The sequence below is a fragment of the Glycine max genome, chromosome 15 (assembly GCF_000004515.6).
Source record: "Glycine max cultivar Williams 82 chromosome 15, Glycine_max_v4.0, whole genome shotgun sequence".
Classification (NCBI taxonomy): domain Eukaryota; kingdom Viridiplantae; phylum Streptophyta; class Magnoliopsida; order Fabales; family Fabaceae; genus Glycine; species Glycine max.
Window position 1 is genome coordinate 24,477,632 of NC_038251.2, and position 23,445 is coordinate 24,501,076.

Sequence of the window (23,445 nt, forward strand, 5' to 3'; positions counted from 1 at the left end):
AATTATATCATTCAGTCAATCATAACATGTGAAAATCATAATATGCGAAGTAAAATCCTATGCCCCAATGTCACACTTATCAGAGCATATCCCTATCACAGACTAAGTCTCTCCATCTCTAGCATGTGACTCATCATATGAAGTCTCACCTGAAACAAAGTGGCAATCAGCCCAAACACAAACACACACCGGGAGTGAGTTATCACATTCGTATATAATAAAACATTAGAGCATGTGAAACATATAATACTTAAAGTTGAATGTATATAAATAACATTACTACACAAAATCACACACATTATTCACACCCATTCAAGTTTATACCCTCCATAAAATAACATCAACCACAATTGTTAACTCAATGAAATTCAAACACAAGCGTTATGCAACAATTATACTAAGACTCAAGCCTATATGCAATGTGGTACCATGTCAGTGAAAAACAACACTGGGGCGCTTAGGAGTACATGACAAAGCACACCACACAATGGGTATACTCGGTCACTCTCACTAAGTAACATCATAAGGTGACCAGTCAGGGTTACTCTGTTTTGCGAGAATGCCCCAACCACATGGGATCAACATGGGCTTAAAGGAGCACTCAAACCGAGTATCTTTACCCCCAAGGCCTAGATTCCGAAGAATCCATTTGGGCCTCACCTTCCTGATTCAGGTCCAACCCCTAAAATATTTTCTTTTTTTGCACGCAGACACTGTTTATGAGTTATATAATACCCACAACCTCACACTTATATTTCAAACATATTTAACACATTGCGCTATAGTTTAACCCTTCAGGATCCTAACTAGGAATCCTACAATTTCCTTTAACACTGTGCATAAAAGTTCTCTCAAGGTAAACACTGGTCGGGTTACTATATAACTCATAATTCACATGACAAGTAATATCACTACAAATATCAATCACACACTCATTCACAACCATATTTCATGTCCAGAGTTTAACATTTCACACTTTAACTAATTCCAAAATATACTCAACAATTAAATAACAATATATCATAACAATAATAACATACAATATTTAACTTCAAGGCTTATAAACAAATAACTATAAAATACACGTAAAATATATATATATATATATATATATATATATATATATATATATATATATATAACATATAAAAAGTATTAAATATATATTAATATAAAATAATCACAATAATATCAAATATATCATTAAGTAAATATAAATTATATATAACAATAAAATATATACTCTTATTGATTTCTATGAACAACATGTATACCTATATTTTAAATATATTTCAACTAAGTTATCGACATCAAGAAAATGCCTAATTACAATGTGAATACAACTTTAGTTAATTTCTTTAAATGATTTTAGCTAGTTCAATTATCCAACAATCCCTACGCATATGAATTTCATGACAATCCCTACACATATGAATTTCATGACGAGAAATCACCCACATGAAATAAAATATAAAGTTTGTAAAAAAAAAAAAATAGTATCAATATATATGTACACGTATACACTGCGGTGTGAAAAAAAATAAAAAAAAATAAAAAGAACAAGATTGAAAGGACAACATATCTGGTACAAACAAAATCACCACCACACAATTTTTATGCTAATTATAAAGAATTCTAATTTCTAAGGTACGCACCTAACACAGGAACACATCAATTCTACAACAAACTCACAACAGAACACCAATTGGTTCATCAAACACACTCAATCCGCGATTAAACATGAAAACATAATTAAATTCATAAACACCCCAAAATAACCCAAAAATTGATCCTCTAGGGATCCCTACACATATTCATTCTAATCCCTAAGTGTGAGTAACTCATCCCTTACCTCGATGTAGTCGCTTAAATATTCTCTATTAGCAATGGTGGCGTCTCTGGTGCTCTCTAGAGCTCCTCCTCTGATTGCTTTGTTAGGGTTCTTGTGCGTCAGAAAAGAAGAAAGGAACAGAATGTGTTTTCCAAAAAGCTGCTCTAGGTTAACATTTGGCTTATATAGTGGGAATTTATGACCTAATAATTTTTATTTTATTTTTACTTATTTATTTATTTATTTATTAATTTATTATTTTCTTATTTACTTATTAAAGTTACGGCTGTTACAATTCCACCCCCCTTAAAAAAAAGTTTCGCCGCCGAAACTTACCGGTATCGAATAAGGTAGGATATGCATCACCAATCTGACCCTCTAGTTCCCAGGTGGCATCCTCGCCCGAAGCACTTCCCCATACTACTTTGACCAAGGGAATCTCTTTCCCCCTTAGCTGCTTAATTATATGATCATCGATCCTCAGTGGTTGTGTTTCATATGTCAAGTTCTCTTTCACTTGGACATTGTCTAATTCGATCACGTGCGACGGATCATGGACATATTTTCTGAGCTGAGAGATATGGAAGACACTGTGGAGATTTGAGAGAGATGGTGGCAAAGCCACCTGATACGCAACTGGGCCGACACGCTTTAGGATTTCAAAGGGACCAATGAATCTAGGTGTGAGCTTACGGGACTTCAACGCCCTACCAACCCCAGTCCACGGAGTGACTCTCAGAAATACATGATCACCTACAACAAATTCAAGATCCTTTCTTCTCTTATCATAGTAGCTCTTCTGCCTACTTTGGGCTGCTCTCATCCTTTCTTGGATCAACTTGACCTTTTTTGTGGTCTGTTGAACTACCTCAGGTCCTAAGGCAATGCTCTCACTGGAATCTACCCAACATAAAGGTGTCCTACATCTTCTACCATACAATGCCTCGTAAGGCGCCATACCTATACTAGAGTGAAAACTATTATTGTATGTAAACTCTATCAAGGGTAAGAAACTATCCCAACTACCCCTCTGCTATAACACACAGGCTCTCAAGAGGTCCTCTAAGGATTGGATGGTGCGCTCGGTTTGACCGTCAGTCTGTGGGTGGTAAGCAGAACTCAACCTAAGCTTGGTCCCCAAGGCTTTATGAAGACTCTCCCAAAATCTAGAGGTAAATCTGGGATCTCTATCAGAGACTATGCTAGAAGGAACACCGTGTAGTCTAACTATCTCACTGACGTACAAGCTAGTCAACCTCTCTAAAGAATATCTGATGTTAACTGGAATGAAGTGAGCAGATTTGGTCAACCTGTCTACAATAACCCAAATGGAATCTAAACCTTTGGGGGTCCTAGGTAACCCCACTACGAAATCCATGGAGATGTTATCCCACTTCCACTCAGGTATCTCTAAAGGTTGCAACTTCCCTGAAGGCTTCTAGTGTTCTATCTTAGTTTTCTGACACACTAGGCATGCAAGGACAAACTCATTAACTTCTTTCTTCAGACCCGGCCACCAAAACATCTGCCTAAGGTCCTGGTACATCTTAGTCGCTCCCGGGTGGATACTCAGACTACTTCTATGGCCCTCTTCCAAAATCGTTCTTCTAAGCTTGGGTACACTAGGAACGTACACCCTATCCTGAAACCTCAAGACTCCATCAGTTCCCACTCTAAAACTACTATCTCTCCCTGCGACTATGGACTCTAACTGGGCTGACAAGAATGGGTCAAACTTCTGACCCTCACGGATCTCGCTCAAGAGTTCGCTGGTGACTCTCAACATACCCAACTTAATGCTACTAGAGGTGATCTCACATGCCAAACTCATGTCTCTAAACTGCTCTAAGAGGTCCAACTCTCTAACCATCAAAGCAGACATTTGAAGGGATTTTCTACTTAAGGCATCAGCTACTACATTGGCTTTACCTGGATGATAGCTAAGCTTAAAATCGTAATCCTTAAGGAACTCTAACCATCTCCTCTACCTCATGTTAAGCTCTTTTTGATCAAACAAATATCTAAGGCTCTTATGGTCACTAAACACCTCAAATTTAGATCCATAAAGGTAATGCCTCCAAAGCTTAAGAGCAAAAACTACGGCTGCTAACTCAAGATCATGTGTGGGATAATTCCTTTCATATATCTTAAGCTGTCGAGAAGCATAGGCCACTACCTGTCCCCGTTGCATAAGCACTCCACCCAAAACCATCTTGGACGCATCACAATACACCACAAAAGATTCACTCGGATTAGGTAACACTAAGACTAGTGTAGTGGTCAACCTTTCCTTAAGGGTACGAAAACTACTCTCACATTGGGCATCCCACACAAAAACTTGACCTTTACGAGTAAGCTTAGTCAAAGGTAAGGCTAGCTTAGAAAAACCCTCTATGAATCTACGGTAGTATCCTGCTAAGCCAAGAAAGCTCCTAATCTCAAACACTGACTTAGGACTCTCCCAACTCATCACTGCCTCTACCTTGGAAGGATCTACTGCTATCCCTCCCTTAGATATAATGTGCCCTAAGAAGCTCACCTCCTCTAGCCAAAAATCACACTTGGACAACTTAGCATACAGTCTATTGTCTTTAAGGGTTTGCAACACAACTCTCAAATGCTCCTCATGTTCCTCTCTCGTCTTAGAATACACTAAGATATCATCTATGAAGACCACTACAAAACTATCTAGGTAGGGGTGAAAGATCCTATTCATATAATCCATGAACACACAAGGGGCGTTGGTCACACCAAAAGGCATAACCAAGTACTCATAATGACCGTAACGGGTCCTAAAGGCAGTCTTCGGAACATCTTCAGGCTTCACTATAATCTGGTGGTAACCTGACCTAAGATCTATCTTACTGAACACACAAGCCCCTACTAATTGGTCCATCAAGTCATCTATCCTAGGCAAAGGGTACCTATTCTTAATCGTTACCTTATTCAACTGACGATAATCTACACATAGCCTCATGGTCCCATCCTTCTTCTTAACTAACAACACTGGTGCTCCCCAGGGTGACACACTAGGCCTCACAAATTGTTTCTCTAAAAGTTCCTCTAACTGTTTCTTAAGCTCACTCAACTCCACAGGGGACATCCTATAAGGTGCTATGGATATGGGTCTAGTACCGGGCACTAGGTCTATCGAGAACTCGACCTCTCTCTCAGGTGGTAATCCTGACACCTCCTCAAACACCTCTGGAAACTCTCTCACCAATGGTATATCACTCACAGGGGTTTTGGTCTCAACACTCATACTAGCTAAGATCATGTATACCTGTGCATCCTCCCTTAAAGATGCCTCAACTTGGTTAGCAGACAAAAACATATCACCTTCACTCACACCAGACTTAAGAAAGACAACAGATTTCTGAAAACAATTTAATAAGACATGATTGGAAGATAACCAGTCCATACCAAGAATAACATCAATCTGACTCAAAGGTAGAACAAGTAAGTCAATAAGAAATTGTCTATCAGAAATTAAGACAGGACATTGCAAACACACATCAGAAGTTAAAACAGACCCACTAGTAGGTGTATTCACAATCAAGTCAAATTTCAAGGAAGACACAAGCAAGGCAAGTTTTTCAACACAGACACGAGAAATAAATGAATGGGTCGCACCTGAATCATACAATACAACCAAGGGAACTTGACTTATGAAACACATACCTTGGATGAGTTCATCAGACTGTGCGGCATCAGCACCACTAAGAGCAAACACTCTCCCTGTGGTCCTTGGTCGTCCACTTTGGTTATTCAAACTTCCACTCCTCTTCTCCCTCCTCGGATGTGGGCAACTGGTACTGAGGTGGCCCTTACCTTGGCAGTTAAAGCAAGTCACCTCTCTATCTGTGCATTCACGAGCAATATGCCCAAGCCGACCACACTTCCCACACCTGAGTGGTGTAGTAACCATAGCAGGAGCACCACTACCACCACTACTTCTACCCGCAGACTGAGACACCCTGTTAATTGGCTGAGAACTCCCACCAACTGGTTGAAGTCCTCCACTAGTCCTCTGTCCTCCAGAATGGTTTCCATATTTCCCGGGAGGGGCAGAATATGGCTTAGCACGATTGTGAGTCACAGGCTTCTTACCTTTCCCATGACTAGCATTGGCATTCCTGTAAAAGGCAGTCTTCTCCCGCTGATCTTCATCAAAGATTCTACACATGTTGGTCAACTGTGTAAAGTTATGAATACCATGATAATTTACCATCATCTTTACTTCTGGTCGAAGGCCATTGACAAATTTCACGCATTTGGACCTCTCCCCAGCTTCCCCCTGATAATGAGGAAAATACCTTACAAGGTTCTCAAACCTCGCCGCATACTCTGCCACCGTCATACTTTCCTATTTCAGCTCGAGAAACTCCATCTCCTTCCTATTCTTCACATCTTCTGGAAAATACTTCTCCAGAAAAGTTTGTCTGAAAGTCTCCCATTGGACAACAACACCACCTGCTCCCTCTAAACGTGGGCGAGTGTTCTCCCACCAGTACTCCGCCTCATCTGCTAGCATGTGAGTAGCAAACAACACCTTCTGATGGTCCTGACACTCCATCACCCGGAAGATCTTCTCAATCTCCCTCAGCCAAGCCTCAGCACCCTCAGGATCATAACCCCCTTTGAAAGTAGGTGGGTTGTTCCTCTGAAAGCGATCTAACCCATGGTACATAGTTGCTCCTCCACCGCCTCCCTGATTGGCCATAACTTGCGCCAAGTTGTTCAAGGCCTCGGTAAGAAGTCGTTCTCGCTCATTTCTCGCAGCCATTACTTCATATGTCACGCAAGAAACAAAACTTTGAAGAACAAAAAATAAAATAAAAATATACCAACACAATAGAGTACACCTCTAATCAAACAAAACAAACACAACACATCAGAGTACACAAGGAAACACAGAAAGCTCATAACACACATGGTCGAAAGGTTCGACCTGCTCTGATACCACTAAATGTGACACCCTCTACCCTTACAATTATAACTAACTAATTAAATAAATCATACAAAATTTAATTAAAAGATTATAAACACATAATAATAAAAGAAGGAAAAAAACATGCAAAATTAATTAATAATTTTTCTTTTTAAACACATTTAATTTAAATCAATTCAAAAGGATAAAGGTTCACATCCACTTAGTGAAAACATAATAGAAATTATTTTTTTAATAAAAGGTAAGAATATCCTGGCTCAAAATAAGGCCGTTCACTCTAAATAAATAATAGAAAGAAACTAAAGTAGAAAAGTATAACACAATTATATCATTCAGTCAATCATAACATGTGAAAATCATAATATGCGAAGTAAAATCCTATGCCCCAATGTCACACTTATCAGAGCATATCCCTATCACAGACTAAATCTCTCCATCTCTAGCATGTGACTCATCATATGAAGCCTCACTTGAAACAAAGTGGCAATCAGCCCAAACACAAACACACACCGGGAGCGAGTTATCACATTCATATATAATAAAACATTAGAGCATGTGAAACATATAATACTTAAAGCTGAATGTATATAAATAACATTACTACACAAAATCGCACACATTATTCACACCCATTCAAGTTTATACCCTCCATAAAATAACATCAACCACAATTGTTAACTCAATGAAATTCAAACACAAGCGTTATGCAACAATTATACTAAGACTCAAGCCTATATACAATGTGGTACCATGTCAGTGAAAAACAACACTGGGGCGCTTAGGAGTACATGCCAAAGCACACCACACAATGGGTATACTCGGTCACTCTCACTAAGTAACATCATAAGGTGACCAGTCAGGGTTACTCTGTTTTGCGAGAATGCCCCAACCACATAGGATCAACATGGGCTTAAAGGAGCACTCAAACCGAGTATCTTTACCCCCAAGGCCTAGATTCCGAAGAATCCGTTTGGGCCTCACCTTCTTGATTTAGGTCCAACCCCTAAAATATTTTCTTTTTTTTGCACGCAGACACTGTTTATGAGTTATATAATACCCACGACCTCACACTTATATTTCAAACATATTTAACACATTGCACTATAGTTTAACCCTTCAGGATCCTAACTAGGAATCCTACAATTTCCTTTAACACTGTGCATAAAAGTTCTCTCAAGGTAAACACTGGTCGGGTTACTATATAACTCATAATTCACATGACAAGTAATATCACTACAAATATCAATCACACACTCATTCACAACCATATTTCATGTCCAGAGTTTAACATTTCACAGTTTAACTAATTCCAAAATATACTCAACAATTAAATAACAATATATCATAACAATAATAACATACAATATTTAACTTCAAGGCTTATAAACAAATAACTATAAAGTACACGTAATATATATATATATATTAACGTAAACGTAAACGTACATATTATATATATATATATATATATATATATATATATATATATATATATATATATATATATATATTAACGTAAACGTAAACGTACATATTATATATCAAGGCTTATAAACAAATAACTATAAAGTACACGTAATATATATATATATATATATATATAACATATAAAAAGTATTAAATATATATTAATATAAAATAATCACAATAATATCAAATATATCATTAAGTAAATATAAATTATATATAACAATAAAATATATACTCTTATTGATTTCTATGAATAACATGTATACCTATATTCTAAATATATTTCAACTAAGTTATCGACATCAAGAAAATGCCTAATTACAATGTGAATACAACTTTAGTTAATTTCTTTAAATGATTTTAGCCAGTTCAATTATCCAACAATCCCTACGCATATGAATTTCATGACAATCCCTACACATATGAATTTCATGACGAGAAATCACCCACATGAAATAAAATATAAAGTTTTTTTAAAAAAAAACAGTATCAATATATATGTACACGTATACACTGCGGTGTGAAAAAAAAAAAAAATAAAATAAAAAGAACAAGATTGAAAGGCCAACATATCTGGTATAAACAAAATCACCACCACACAATTTTTATGCTAATTATAAAGATTTCTAATTTCTAAGGTACGCACCTAACACAGGAACACATCAATTCTACAACAAACTCACAACAGAACACCAATTGGTTCATCAAACACACTCAATCCGCGATTAAACATGAAAACATAATTAAATTCATAAACACCCCAAAATAACCCAAAAATTGATCCTCTAGGGATCCCTACACATATTCATTATAATCCCCAAGCGTGAGTAACTCATCCCTTACCTCGATGTAGTCGCTTAAATATTCTCTATTAGCAATGGTGGCGTCCCTGGTGCTCTCTAGAGCTCCTCCTCTGGTTGCTCTGTTAGGGTTCTTGCGCGTCAGAAAAGAAGAAAGGAACAAAATGTGTTTTCCAAAAAGCTGCTCTAGGTTAACATTTGGCTTATATAGTGGGAATTTATGACCTAATAATTTTTATTTTATTTTTACTTATTTATTTATTTATTTATTTATTATTTTCTTATTTACTTATTAATGTTACGGCTGTTACATAAAGCAAGTTTCAACCGATCGTTCGTGCCGTAATCTCATTTTATCATTGTAAAATAAAGTTTCAACCGATCGTTTGTGCCGTAATCTCATTTTATCATTGTAAAATAAAGTTTCAACCGATCATTCACTTCACAAGTCGTCTTTTAATGAGATTGAAAGTAAATAAGTGAAACCAAAGTTAAAATCAACACATAACCAAACTTTTATCCATAAAAGTCACTTGAATCCGTTCAAGGACCAACGCCTTAACGGTCTCTTTTACTTTTATTGGTTAAAATGAACCTTTCAAAAGTTTAAAACCAACTCTACACGTAACTTTCTTGCTTTCAAAGAACTACGTAGGTCTGAGTTCCTCATCGCACTTGAGGATACGTAGGAGCAAGAGCCACGCTCTTGTCGACCCAAAAAGTAAAAAAACATAAAAAATGGAAAATAAAATAAATATTGAAGTCATGATTTTACACACTCGGTTAAAGGTTGTCCTCCCTTGTGACAGACGTGTGGGGTGCTGTCATACCCTAATTTCGTCTGGGGATGATCCTTTGCAAACATTTGGATTCTTGCCAGCCGAATTGAGCTGCTTAACGCCTATTGCCCCATATTCTGTAAGGTTTTTCGACGTTTCAGAAGGGAATGTGCAAAATACTCAAAAGGAGGCCAAAAGGGTCACTTTTGGGGCATTTTTTAGCCCCTAGGCCACCTAGATAACTTCATATGAAGTAACCAGCTCGTCTGGGTGAGCTCAGCTCGCCTGGGCGAGTAGGGTTGCTTCAGAATGAAGTTATTTTCTCGCCTGGGCAAGCTACCTTCAACCCAAATGCCATGTTTTGCTATAAATAGGCGTGAGGGGGCTGAAGGAGAGGGTCCTTGAGTTCTTTGAAATCCAAAGGTCCACAAAGAAGAAGAAAGAAGAGAAAATAAGAAGAAAGAAGAGAAAACAAGGCCGACACACTTTCGAATCGCATCTGTGATCGATTCCTACATCATTCGTCATTCGTTCTTTGGTCGTTCATCGTTCGTTCTTTGTTCTTCGTCCAGTTAGTGCTTGCTTTAAGGATTTGAATTTGATTTATGGACCCTTAGGGGTCCCCTTTATTTTTTGTGCATCTTCATCTCCTTCTTCGATCATCGGTGATCTTTTTCTTTGTTTAAAGCGAGTTTCGACCGGTCGTTCATACCGTAATCTCGTTTAATCACTGTTAAAATAAAATTCAACCGATCATTTGTGTTGTAATCTCACTTGATCACTTTTTAAATGAATTTCAACCGATAATTTGTGTTGTAATCTCACTTAATCACTATTTAAATAAGTTTTGACCAATTGTTTGTGTCGTAAACTCTTTTCATCAATGTAAAATAAGTTTTAATCGGTCATTAATGTTGCAAGTTATCTTAATAAAGATTGAAGATTAATAAGCAAAAAACCAAATAAAAACCAACTCATAAAATTCTTCATTTCATCAAAAAAATCAAGAGATCATTTCAAGGTCCAATGCCTTAACGACTCTCTCCTCTTTTCAAAAATCAAAAGATCGTTTCAAAGGTCCAACGCCTTAAACAACTTTTGTTCAGTTAAAATCAATCTTTCAAAAAAGATAAAAACAGTTTAACCAACAAATTTCAGACTTAAAGAACTATGTAGGTCTGATTTCCTAATCGCACCCGAGGATACATAGGAGCAAGGGCAACACCCTTGTCGACCCCAAAAAGAATAAAAACATAAAAGGGAAAAGATAATAAACATAAAAGGGAAAAATATATAATTTTGAACTCATGATTTGCACACTCGATTAGAGGTTGTTGTCCCTTGTGACGGGCGTGTGGGGTGCTAATACCTTCGCTGTGCGTAAACAACTTCCGAACCCTCATTTTCAAAATACACAGACCTTCGCCGAAGGGTAGGTTGTGACAGTTGGTGACTTCGCTAGGGACTATTTTTAGAGAGTTAGGCCATTCAATCAGTGTGCAACATCTTATCATGACTTCTTCTTTATTTATGTTCTTTCTTCCCTTTTATCTTTGGTTTTTGTCCATATTTGTACATAACCTTTGTTATGTTGTTGTGTTTGTTGTGTGTTTGTCTATCAATTACATTGATAATTAAAAATATTTTTTCTATGCACATGGAACCCACATCTTGCACACACATTGAGATATTAGGCCCTATACCCGGGTCTATGTGAGCCATAAGGAGTGGAGGTTGATCTGTGGTCATGGTGGGTCTCCGACTTGCTTGATAACAGTGAAGCCTCATTTAGAGTTTTCCTTTTTTAGTGATGCATTGTCGTTGATAGTCCCTATCGCCATAATGTATTACCTAAGAGGATGATATCTCTAGAAGCCAGTAAGGTTACTTGAAACCACCATTTGGAGTTGTCACTAGAAGGGGACTTTTGGATCTTTTCCATTAGATTCCTCAATTAGAGGGCACATAGTAAACTTACTCTGGCATATTCCTTTATTGCATCATGCATCTCTTCATGGCATCGTAATACGCATATCACCCCTGCATCATATTCATGCATTGCATTTGCATAAATCACTGCATTATCATACACTTTCATTTAGCATGTCAATTGCATAGATTCTATTTTCATCATTCGCATGACGTTCACTCATGCATGATCCTTGCATTTTCCTCTGCATATAAAAAACATAAAAACACAAAAATAGAGAACAAAAAGAAAGTTACACCATATTCTTAGTTGTATGTGTTTGGTACCATGATGATGGCTATAAACCAACCATGTTGGGATTATACACCTATTTCTCCAAACAAAAAAATGATTGAAAATCATATGAACGTAGTACCTAATGCATGGTTAACTAGGAAAATGATCTTCGGGCATCTCAATCTCATAATTACATTTGCCATGCATATCATGAGTATGGCCTAGTCATTCATCTTTATGATAGGTTGCGGAAGTATTGCCAATCAAAATTTCTTTTCCTTGGATTATGGGGTTGATCCAAGCACATGTTTTAAGAAAAAGGTTCATCAAGTCAAGGTCAAGTATGGAAGTAACCAACTTGCAAAAATTGGGGCAAAAGATGAATCGAGTTACATCGCTTCTTTGTCTATTGCCAACACATGATTTACAAAATTAAGGACTGTTAATGTCCATGTTACTTCCAGTTTCACTTTGACTCTGACAAGATGTAATAAATAATGTCGTCCGAATTGATTTGACCATGTGTCCTACTGAACGTCCTGTGTAAAATTTGCAATACTTCAACAATGCATCATTCACATATGTCCATGCTTTTCACATTGGTTGCATTGCTCATTGCATTCTTTTCTTGAAATCAAAACTGTAATCATTGTTATCGAAAGGAAGGAACACGCTTTACAACGCCCTTATCGAACACGTGCTATAGCTAGAGTAATGGGAGAAATAGAGGAGATGCAAGAACGGATGAAGGCTGACATGGAGGCCATGAAAGAGAAAATGGCCACAATGATGGAGGCCATGATGAGCATGAAGAAGATAATGGAGGTCAATGCGGCTGCAGTTGCCGCTACCAGCGCCATTGCTGAGGTGGACCTGACTCCTCTATCTGGCCTCAATCAAATAAATCATCCAACCTCGGATAGGGTAGGTCAAGGAAGCAAAGAGTTGGGAAGTATGGGCGGCCCCCATTGTGTGCAAATTCAAAAAAAGTATGCCTTCCCGCCATATGGCTTGCCTCTCAACTATACACCACCCAATGTTGCACGCGCTCCCGATGGGAATGTTGACAAATCCGCTCCCATACTCATTGAGAGCCAACAACCTCAATCTGATCATGCACCTGTCTCTCAACCCATGGGGGAAACACATGAAGTACCCCACCACAATCTAGCCGACCTCGAGCCTCGCCTCGGATACTCCATTGAGGGGCAAGCAGTTGGTGATGTACCCCTGCCAAACACTTTGGAGGGCCCCTCAGTTTCACCCACAACCACAACCCTTGTATCTTACTGCAGAGAGAGTCCCTCCTGCTATGGTGGAAAGGGAGAAATTGGATCATATAGAGGAAAGGCTAAGGGCCATTGAAGGAGGTAGAGATCATGCTTTTACTGACATGGCAGAGTTGTACCTAGTGCCTAATGTCATCATCCCTCCAAAATTCAAGGTGCCCAATTTTGATAAGTACAAGGGGACTGCTTGCCCCAAGAATCACCTAAAACTGTACTGTCGGAAGATGGGGGCATACGCGAAAGATGAAAAACTGCTGATGCATTTCTTCCAAGAGAGCCTTACTGGGGCAGTCGTCACCTGGTATACTAACTTGGAACCTTCCCGAGTCCATTCTTGGAAGGACCTAATGGTTGCCTTTGTTAGGTAGTATCTGTGCAATTTTGATATGGTTCCGGATAGGATGCAGCTATATAGCATGTGTAAAAAGGGGCATGAATCTTTCAAAGAATACGTCCAGAGGTGGAGGGACTTGGCAGCTCAAGTGGTACCTCCAATGATGGAATGGGAGATGATAACAATGATAGTAGACACATTACCGGTGTTCTACTATGAGAAAATGGTGGGCTACACACCTTCAAGCTTTGCATATTTAGTTTTCGCCAGCGAAAGGATCGAAGTGGGTCTGAAAAGAGGCAAATTTGATTATCCTGCTTTGATGAATGAGAAGCCTGGGGCAAATGGAGAGAATGAGGAAGAAGGAGGAACCCATGCTGTGACTGTCATTCCTACATGGCCAAATCAAGCATGTCAATACTCAACCAATATTGACCCTTCTCATTACCCACCACCCAATCAACCATAAAGGCCACCCCTAAATTAGCCACAAGGCCTGCCTGCCGCACATCCAATGCCAAACACCACCCTTATCACAAACCAAAACACTAACCAAGGAAGGAATTTTGCGGCAAAAAAACCTATAGAATTCACCCCAATTCCAATGTCATATGCTAACTTGCTCTCTACTCGATAATTCAATGGTAGCCATAACCCTAGCCAAGGTTCCTCAACCTCCATTTTTCAGAGGATACGACTCAAACACAGCATGTGATTATCATGTAGGAGTTCCAGGGCATTCCATTGAGCATTGTATGACCCTAAAGCATAAGGTGCAAGGTCTAATTGATGCGCGCTGGCTGAAATTTGAGTAGAATTGCTTATGAATTCTGACGTTGGCAAGCGACACTATACATGGGGCAATTTGAAGGTTGTTGTTAGATGTCTCTAGTGACTCATTAGGATTTTCAAGTTTATGCCATTATTGTAAACCATAGTTACAATGCTAATAATATGGATAAATTTGACATCCTTGTCTCTCATCCTCTCACAATTACATCTTTGCTTATTCAATTGTCATTGGAATGTGAGTGTAAGCCATTGGTTTGTTTGCTCAAGCAACCTGCGCTCCTGAGTTTTGACTTCTAAGACCGTAAAATGATGAGTAAAGTTCAAAACAAAGGTAAAAAGAAAAAAAAATGTTTGACTGACTGTATTTCAAAAAAATGTACAGACATTCATGTGACCTCATTCTTAAAAGTTTTCTTTTTGAGAGAAAAATAAGTTGTCAAGAACAGGAGTCGTTCGACTTAATCCGTGAATTGAAAATCCTTTGAATGTTTCTCATCCTTGAAAATTCATTTTCGAGAACATGCACAATTTCTTTCTTTTCTTCCTTGCTACGAGGTCATGACAAAAGACAACAATGGATACCTTAGAACCCTACACTGGGGCAATGAGAGGCATTGTGTATGAGCCCCAAGCGAACCCAGGGGTAGATCAAAAGTTCTCATCCGATAGGTTGAAAACTTGAAAGAGCAGCCTAGGCAAAAATTAGGGTGATATAAAAATAAAAAAATTAAAAAAAACAACAATCAGGGCCGTGTTATTAAGGTTTTGTCCCAAAATCCAAACTATAAAAGGATCTGAGTCAGGATTTGAAATGATACATGGCCATGTTTTGACATCCCTAACACTAGTTTATCCTTTGCTACCCCCTCAGAGCCAAAGCATATTTGTTTTCTAAAAAAAAACAAAAAAAAAAATAGTATAAGAAAAATAGAAACCCTGAGTGGGAACCACCGCTAAATCGGCGAGAAGAGCCATGCAAATACACATGCATGAAGTTAGGAAAAACAATGAAAAAAAAAATCCGCCAACGGCGAGTAAAAAAAAGGAAAAAAGGAGAGACAGAAGATCTCCAAATTCTATAAAAAAGGCACAAAAGTGCAATGAAAGATTAATGTATGAGACAAAAGAAGTAGAGCCCAACCCAAAAGGTACAAGCAATGCTCTCAAGGTTCTTACTCAATATAACCCTTAAACATTCTTTGAGCCTCTAATCATTTCTTTCATATCTCTCTTACCCCTGACCATGTTACAAGCCCAATAAAGCCCATGCAGATCAAAGAATGACTAATTTGCTTTTAAGTTGGGATTCTGGAATGAAACCCGTGCACGCTTGTGATTGTTGAATATATATATATATATATATATATACAAAAAAGAAAGAAAAACCCATGAGGTTCACACTTGCACATTTGAGAAGAAAACTCATTTGACAAAGAACTCATGCAAAATGCCCGAAACCAATTGTGATAGTAGGGTACATCTAATGTTAGTCGCTCATGCAGACTCCTTAGGATTCCTTTTGAATCCAATGGTGGCCTTTGCTTAGTGATCAACCCGTGTCATCGAGTATCAGTGGGATCAACAGACCCATGGCATCACTCTATGACCTTAAACCAAAAAAGTTTCACTTGGTCACATACCAAAGGGTGACGATCCATTGTGATCCTTCAACGATGCATGCGATTGGTCCCAAATCCTTGTGTTCTTCTTGCTGTGCAGAATGATCGAAGTTTTTAAAAAGAAAGGTAAAATCCCTAGGATCAATATTTCAATTGGTTGATTAAATGTCAAATGGCTCCACTGCCGTCATCCAAAATTGTCAAGTGACTAAATCAAATAGAATACACACTCCGAGGGAGCTCCCGAAGAGATTTGCAAAAGATAGGATAAGGTTCCATGAGCTATCACATCTTTAAAAAAAGAGACAGTTAATATGTGTTTTCCACAAAAAAAGGAAAAAAAAAATCAAATCAAATCAAAGTCACAAAAATAGGAAAGAATGTCATGAACATTGTACAAATTTCCATTGCATTGTTGCATACAAAGCCTGCATTTACTGCATTTCAAGATAAAGGTTGCATGCATCTGCATCCAAAAAAAAATCATGTTCATATTAAATGCCAAAAATCATGTTAAGCAGCTCACCTTTCGTAGGGCTCAAAGTCCACACCTTCATAGGACTCAAAGTCCTCACTTTATCTTTCATAGGGCTCAAAGTCCTCTCTTTATCTTTCATAGGACTCAAAGTCCTTACTTTTATCTTTCGTTGGACTCAAAGTCCTCACCTTTATCTTTCGTAGGACTCAAAGTCTTCACATTTATCTTTCGTAGGACTCAAAATCCTCACCTTTATCTTTCATAAGACTCAAAGTCCTCACTTTTGTCTTTCATAGGACTCAAAGTCCTCCATCACTTATGCTTTCAAGACAATAAAGTCTTCATCCTTTTCAAAGACTATCGTAGTCTTTTGTCATGCGGAGACAATCATGGTCATTCGTTTTTGTTGCCTTCCAGAGACAAGCGAGTCTGTTGGCACACAGAGACAAATTATGATCATCTGCCACTTTTGGAAGACTTCAATGTCTTTCGATCGAGACTATTAAAGTCTCCTTTGCCTTCTAGAGACAAGTGAGTCCATTGGCACACAGAGATAAATTATGGCCATCTGCCCCTTTTTGAAGACTTCAATGACTTTCGACCGAGACTATTAAAGTCTCATTTGCCTTCTAGAGACAAACGAGTCCGTTGACATGCAGAGACAAATTATGGTCATCTGTCCCTTTTCGAAGATTTCAATGTCTTTCGACCGAGACTATTAAAGTCTCCTTTGCCTTCCAGAGACAAGCAAGTCCATTGGCACACAGAGACAAATTATGGTCATCTGCCCTTTTCGAAGACTTCAATGTCTTTCGACGGAGACTATTTAAGTCTCCTTTGCCATCCAGAGACAATCAAGTCCGATGGCATGCAGAGACCATCATGATCATCCGCTTTGATTGTTTTCAAGACTATTGCAATCTCTTTTGCCTTCCAGAGACAAGCGAGTCTATTGGCATGCAGAGACAATCATGGTCATCCGTTTTTTCATTGTTTTCAAGACTATTGCAGTCTCCTTTGCAATCTAGAGACAATCAAGTCCGATGGCATGCGGAGACCATCATGGTCATCCACTTTCGTTGTTTTCAAGACTATTGTAGTCTCATTTTCCTTCTAGAGACAAGTGAGTCCGTTGGCATGCGGAGACAATCATGGTCATCCATTTTTTTATTGTTGTTTTCAAGACTATTGCAGTCTCCTTTGCCTTCCAGAGACAAGCGAGTCCGTTGGCATGCGGAGACAATTATGGTCATTTTACATTTCGAAGACGAAAATTTCTTCAAAAGGCAACAATGCCTTCATTTACATTTCAAAGATGAGAATGTCTTCAAAAGGCGACAATGCCTTCATTTACATTTCAAAGACGACAATGTCTTCAGTCACTTCATGCTTTCAAAAGGCGACAATACCTTCATTTACATTTTTAAGATGACAATGTCTTCAATCATTTCATGCTTTCAAAGGCGACAATGCCTTCATTTACGCTTTCGAAGATGACAATGTCTTCATCTCATAGACTTCAATGTCTTTTGTCCTTGTGCTTCATAGGACTTGACATCCTTTGTGTCTAAGCTTTTAAAAAGAAAAAAAGAAAAAAATAAAATATATATAAAAATAAAAAAAATAATAAAATGAAAAAGAAAAAAAAGAAGAACTTCAATGTCTTTATGTTTTCACAGGTTTTACTACTTGGACTTCCACTAGTGGCCAGTTGGATGGTGAGATCTCTCGAACGAAATTAGTGTCTTTATTTTTTATTCCCTTTTATTTCCAATAAAATATAAGTAAAGAGGGGCAATTTTCATACCCTAATTTCGTCTGGGGATGATCCTTTGCAAACATTTGGATTCTTGCTAGCCAAATTGGGCTGCTTAACACCTATTGCTGCACATTCCGTAAGGTTTTTTTTGACGTTTTGGAAGGAAATGTGCAAAATACTCAAAAGGAGGGAAAAAGGGTCACTTTTGGGGCATTTCTCAGCCCCTAGGCCACCTAGATAACTTCATGATGAAGTAACCAGATCGCTTGGGCGAGCAGGGTTACTTTAGAATGAATTTATTTGCTCGCCTGGGCGAGCTCAGCTCGACTTGGCGAGCTACCTTCAACCCAAATGCCATCTTTTGCTATGAATAGGTGTGAGGGGGCTGAAGGAGAGGGTCCCTGAGTTCCCTGAAGTGTAGAGGTCCAGAAAGAAGAAGAAAGAAGAGAAAACAAGAAGAAAGAAGAGAAAACAAGGATGAAACGCTTCCGAATCGCATCCATGATCGATTCCTACACCGTTCGTCGTTCGTTCTTCGATCGTTCTTCGTTCTTCATTCGGTTAGTGCTTGCTTTAAGGATTTGAATTTGATTTATGGACCCTTAGGGGTCCCCTTTATTGTTTGTGCATCTTCATCTCCTTCTTCAATCATTAGTGATCTTTTTCTTTGTTTAAAGCAAGTTTTGACCGATCGTTCATACCGTAATCTCGTTTAATCACCGTTAAAATAAAATTCAACCGATCGTTTGTGTTGTAATCTCACTTAATCACTATTTAAATAAGTTTCGACCAATTGTTTGTCTTGTAAACTCTTTTCATCAATGTAAAATAAGTTTTAATCGGTCATTAACGCCGCAAGTTATCTTAAAATAGGATTGAAGATTAATAAGAAAAAAATCAAATAAAAATCGACTCATAAACTTCTACATTTCATAAAAAAATCAAGAGATCGTTTCAAGGTCCAACGCCTTAACGATTCCCTCTTTTAAAAAATCGAGAGGTCATTTCAAGGTTCAATGCCTTAATGACTCTCTCCTCTTTTCAAAAATCAAAAGATCGTTTCAAAGGTCCAATGCCTTAAACGACTTTTCTTCGGTTAAAATCAATCTTTCAAAAAAGATAAAAACAATTTAACCAATAAATTTTAGACTTAAAGAACTACGTAGGTCTTATTTCCTCATCGCACCCGAGGTTACGTAGGAGTAAGGGCAACACCCTTGTCGACCCCAAAAAGAATAAAAACATAAAAAGGGAAAAGATAATAAACATAAAAAGGAAAAATACATAATTTTGAAGTCATGATTTGCACATTCAATTAGAGGTTGTCGTCCCTTGTGACGGGCGTGCGGGGTGCTACTACCTTCCCTATGCGTAAACAACTCCCGAACCCTCATTTTCAAAACACGCAGACCATTGTCTTTTTGGTTTTTCTAACATTTTCCTCAAATAAACATTGGTGGTGAATCCACGCGTTTTCCTTCAATGGAAGATGCACCCTTGGCCCAGGAGAGAGACCTTTTCACAACCCCGCTGAAGGGCAGGTTGCGACAGGTGCTAATACCTTCCCCCCATGAAAACGACTCCCGAACCTTTATTCTTAAAATTTGCAGACCCCTTTTTGGTTTTTTTCTAACTTTTTCCTCAAATAAACATTGGTGACGACTCTCGCGTGTTTTCTTTTCTTGGAAGATGCACCCTTGAGTCTCGCCACGCCCTCCCGCCGAAAGGTAAGTTGTGACAGTTGGCGACTCCACTAGGGATCTCTTTTAGAGAGTTAAGCCATTTAATCTGTGTGCAATATTTATCATGAATTCCTCTTTGATTTGTTTCCCTTTCTTTATTTCATGCTCCTGTGTTCATATAACTCTTTCGATGCTTTTGTATTTGGTGTGGTTGTTTACTTATACATGCATTTATAAATATTTGGTGCACACACGACACCTACACCTCTGCACACACGGTGAGTTATTAGGGACCTATACCCGGGTCCATGGGAACGTAGGAAGTGGAGGTTGATCTGTGATCATGCTGAGTCTCTTACTCACTTGATGATAGTGAAACCTCATCTAGAGTTTTTCTCTTTGATGATATGTTGTCGTTGGTAGTCCCTACCGTCACAATGTTTGATATCAAAGGGGATGATATCTCTAGAAACCTTTGAAAGATATGTGCGACCACCTTGAGAGTTTTCAAAATTTACTTTCTAGCAAGTACATTGTGCTGCTAAACAATAAACATGTAGGTTTCCTCTCACGTGAACTGTCAAACGACATTCCTTTCAACAACACCACTAGATATTAAACAAGTTCTTAGCAGTCTCATTCTTTTATATAATCGAGAGAAGTGTTTTTTTTTCTTCTTTCTTTAGTGTAAGGGCTTAGCAGCTTGTTGGTTGGCTGCTTGTGACAATTATTTTGTGCTATATGGAGGCAAGAAAATTACACACAATAATTATTACTATTATTATTTTAAATAAAACCTTATATTGTTAGTTGTAAGTGAAATTAAAGTGAATTAATCTGAGTTGTGCCACAACAGCATTAAGACAAATAATTTGAACGTGGAATTACCGATCAAGGCTTGGCATGTGAAACTGGCCCTTCGAATTAATTTAACCAAGCTAGGCTTTTGACTGTGATTACTATCTTTTGTGCCAGTTATTCATGCAACTTCTGTGACCTTTTTCTTCTTGTGTGCTACTGCCACTTGATGAGTTTGAGCTGAATAATGAGAATTTGCAACTATTCACCTCTGTTTGCTTTGAATTACAATTTGAGAATATATATAAGTTTTTAAAGTAAAAGAATATTATTAACGCTGAAGGCAAGGGCTATTCTAATAATACGTAATACAACTAGCTTTAGCAAGTTTGGAATCTATCAATGTAGTTCTGATTAAGGACTGATTAATATATCCGTGGAGACTAATACTCTTATCTCACTAATTAAATGAAATCGAATATATGAATCGTACAATGACATTAGTCTCAACTAAAAACCAAAATTTTAAGGATATTGTTCATCATAAAATTCCCTTTTAATAATTCTGTGTAATGTCCTTCTTAATCTCTTTTTTTAGGACTAAAAAATACCATCTAATCTCTTGACCGGTGCCTCCAATAGCTTTCTTTGCATGCGACAAAATCACCTTAACTGATTTCCTTTAGTATTTTGCTCAGTATGTGTCTCACTTATATCTTTTCCATTGCAATCTTTCTGTATTCCATCAATTTTTTTTTCCTTTTATCTCGACACATTCACTTTAACATATTCATTTATACTATTCTCACATTTTCCCCTTATTCTCCCTTTAAAATTTAGCATTCACTTGTAGAGTATAGTTGGCTGCATCCTTTGAGTTTGATAGGTATTTAGCAGTCACATAACTGTGATACCTTTCTCCGTTTTAACTACCCTAACTTGTATACAATGTGTGGCATTTCATTCATTTTCCCATTATTTTGTAATAGTGATTCTAGATAGTTGAACTTAGAAACCTATGGTATGACATCTTCAATTTTTACTTCCAAATCATTGTTCTCTTCTTTGTTCTTTCTTGGTAAAATTGTAATGCATATGCTTTGCCTTACTCCTATTCAGGTGAAAATCCTTGGCTTCCAATCACTTATAATTTATCAACATGCCTGCATAGAACTCTTAACAAACCAACCAAAATAAATTTCCAAAAACTTGTATAGTAACTTGTAACAAGCTAGGTGGAATTAATTTTTCTTTTCCTTTTGCTAAAAAAAAAATCTCATTAATAAGTACGAAGGATGTTTGTACCCTTTTCCAAAAAAAAAATTATGCCATACCTTGGTTGTTAAACCAGTAGCCCCTTTCTCCTCCACCTCACCATCTTCAAAACCAATAACATTGCTAATATAGGAGAGGTAACTATTATCTACAGACTTATTCGGATAACTGATTTGGTCCTAGTTTATCATGTTTGGATTGATAACTGATTTGCTCCCAATTTATCATATTCGGATAACTGATTTGCTCAGCTTCTAGTAAGTTATGATGTTTGGATTGATAATACTAGGCTACATTCTTTCCCTTGCTTATACTATTTCTCTTAATAGTGATGTTTATGTGGCTGAAATAGGTAAATGATCAAATAATAATGGAGCAGGCTGTAAAGGTGCAAGAATGGTCTTTTTGTGTATCTAGTGGACTAGTGGTTAATGTGTTTGAGTTTAATTTCTAATAACCCCGAACATGACAGCACCCAAGTCCACCCCAAAGCCTAATCACATACCTAACAGAGATATCTTCACAAATAAACCATTCTGAAATAACCTCCCCCATCCGAGAACATGAAAACACCCACGTCCACCCCAAAGCCTAATCACATACCATCAAACTAACTGCCACAACAAAAACTCAGATATGCAGGCCCCATCTAAATTTACAACACTTACACGATCAACTATTGCAGCTTTTTATGCAATCTTGGCATATCAATAATAACAATGAAAGGCTAAGCACTTATAGGAGAGACACCATAGATATATTGGTGGTTGGTCTGAGATGGGTGTTGCAGATCAATTATGCATGGGTTGTCGGTTAGGTAACACAGTTCTGTCCTATAAATATGATCATGTCAGGTTACTAAAAATAGTACAAGAAATTCAAGAAAAGCATAAGAAACTCTTAGCTTGATGAGCCAATGGCAGCTAGAATTACAATCTAGAAAGATGAAATGAGGTAAGGAGAAGGATTGGATGACAAACGAGTAAGCAAGTTTGTCATCACTTTTCCAATCCCTATGTCCTTAATTAGATTTCCATAGGTAGAAGTACCATATAGGAACTTTCACTCCATTGCTTCTTCTCACTTCCTTAATTTGAGGAGAAAGCAAGTCTGTCATCACCTTTCCAATCCCTATCCTCTTGACTTATTAATTTTATGTACTGGATCAAACAATCGAAATTGGAGTAAGAAGAATCACCTCACACTATGGTTAGCCAACATAGCCACTTCCCGTGCCAAATTCAGAAACTCCTTCTTCCTGTGACCCATGAGATCATTGACCATATTTTCTATAAGGTTCCTATCACACACAACATCCTTCATGTCCAACCCAACCTTACAAACTTCATTCACAAACATGCTATTAACATGTCGATCTCCAA

The 23,445-nt window shown here is 37.7% G+C and overlaps 1 protein-coding gene across 1 annotated transcript; it reads right to left on the bottom strand.

The window, feature by feature from the left end:
• Positions 1–6,197: 6,197 nt before the first annotated feature.
• Positions 6,198–6,617, bottom strand: LOC102668369 (uncharacterized). Its single transcript, XM_006598402.1, has one exon. It carries the CDS (start codon positions 6,615–6,617, stop codon positions 6,198–6,200), a length of 420 nt encoding a protein of 139 aa, XP_006598465.1.
• Between the last annotated feature and the right edge of the window lie 16,828 nt (positions 6,618–23,445).

What these genes read in the sequence shown, in the direction of transcription:
- LOC102668369 (XM_006598402.1), bottom strand. Translation starts at nt 6,617, where the DNA reads ATGGCTGCGAGAAATGAGCGAGAACGACTTCTTACCGAGGCCTTGAAC.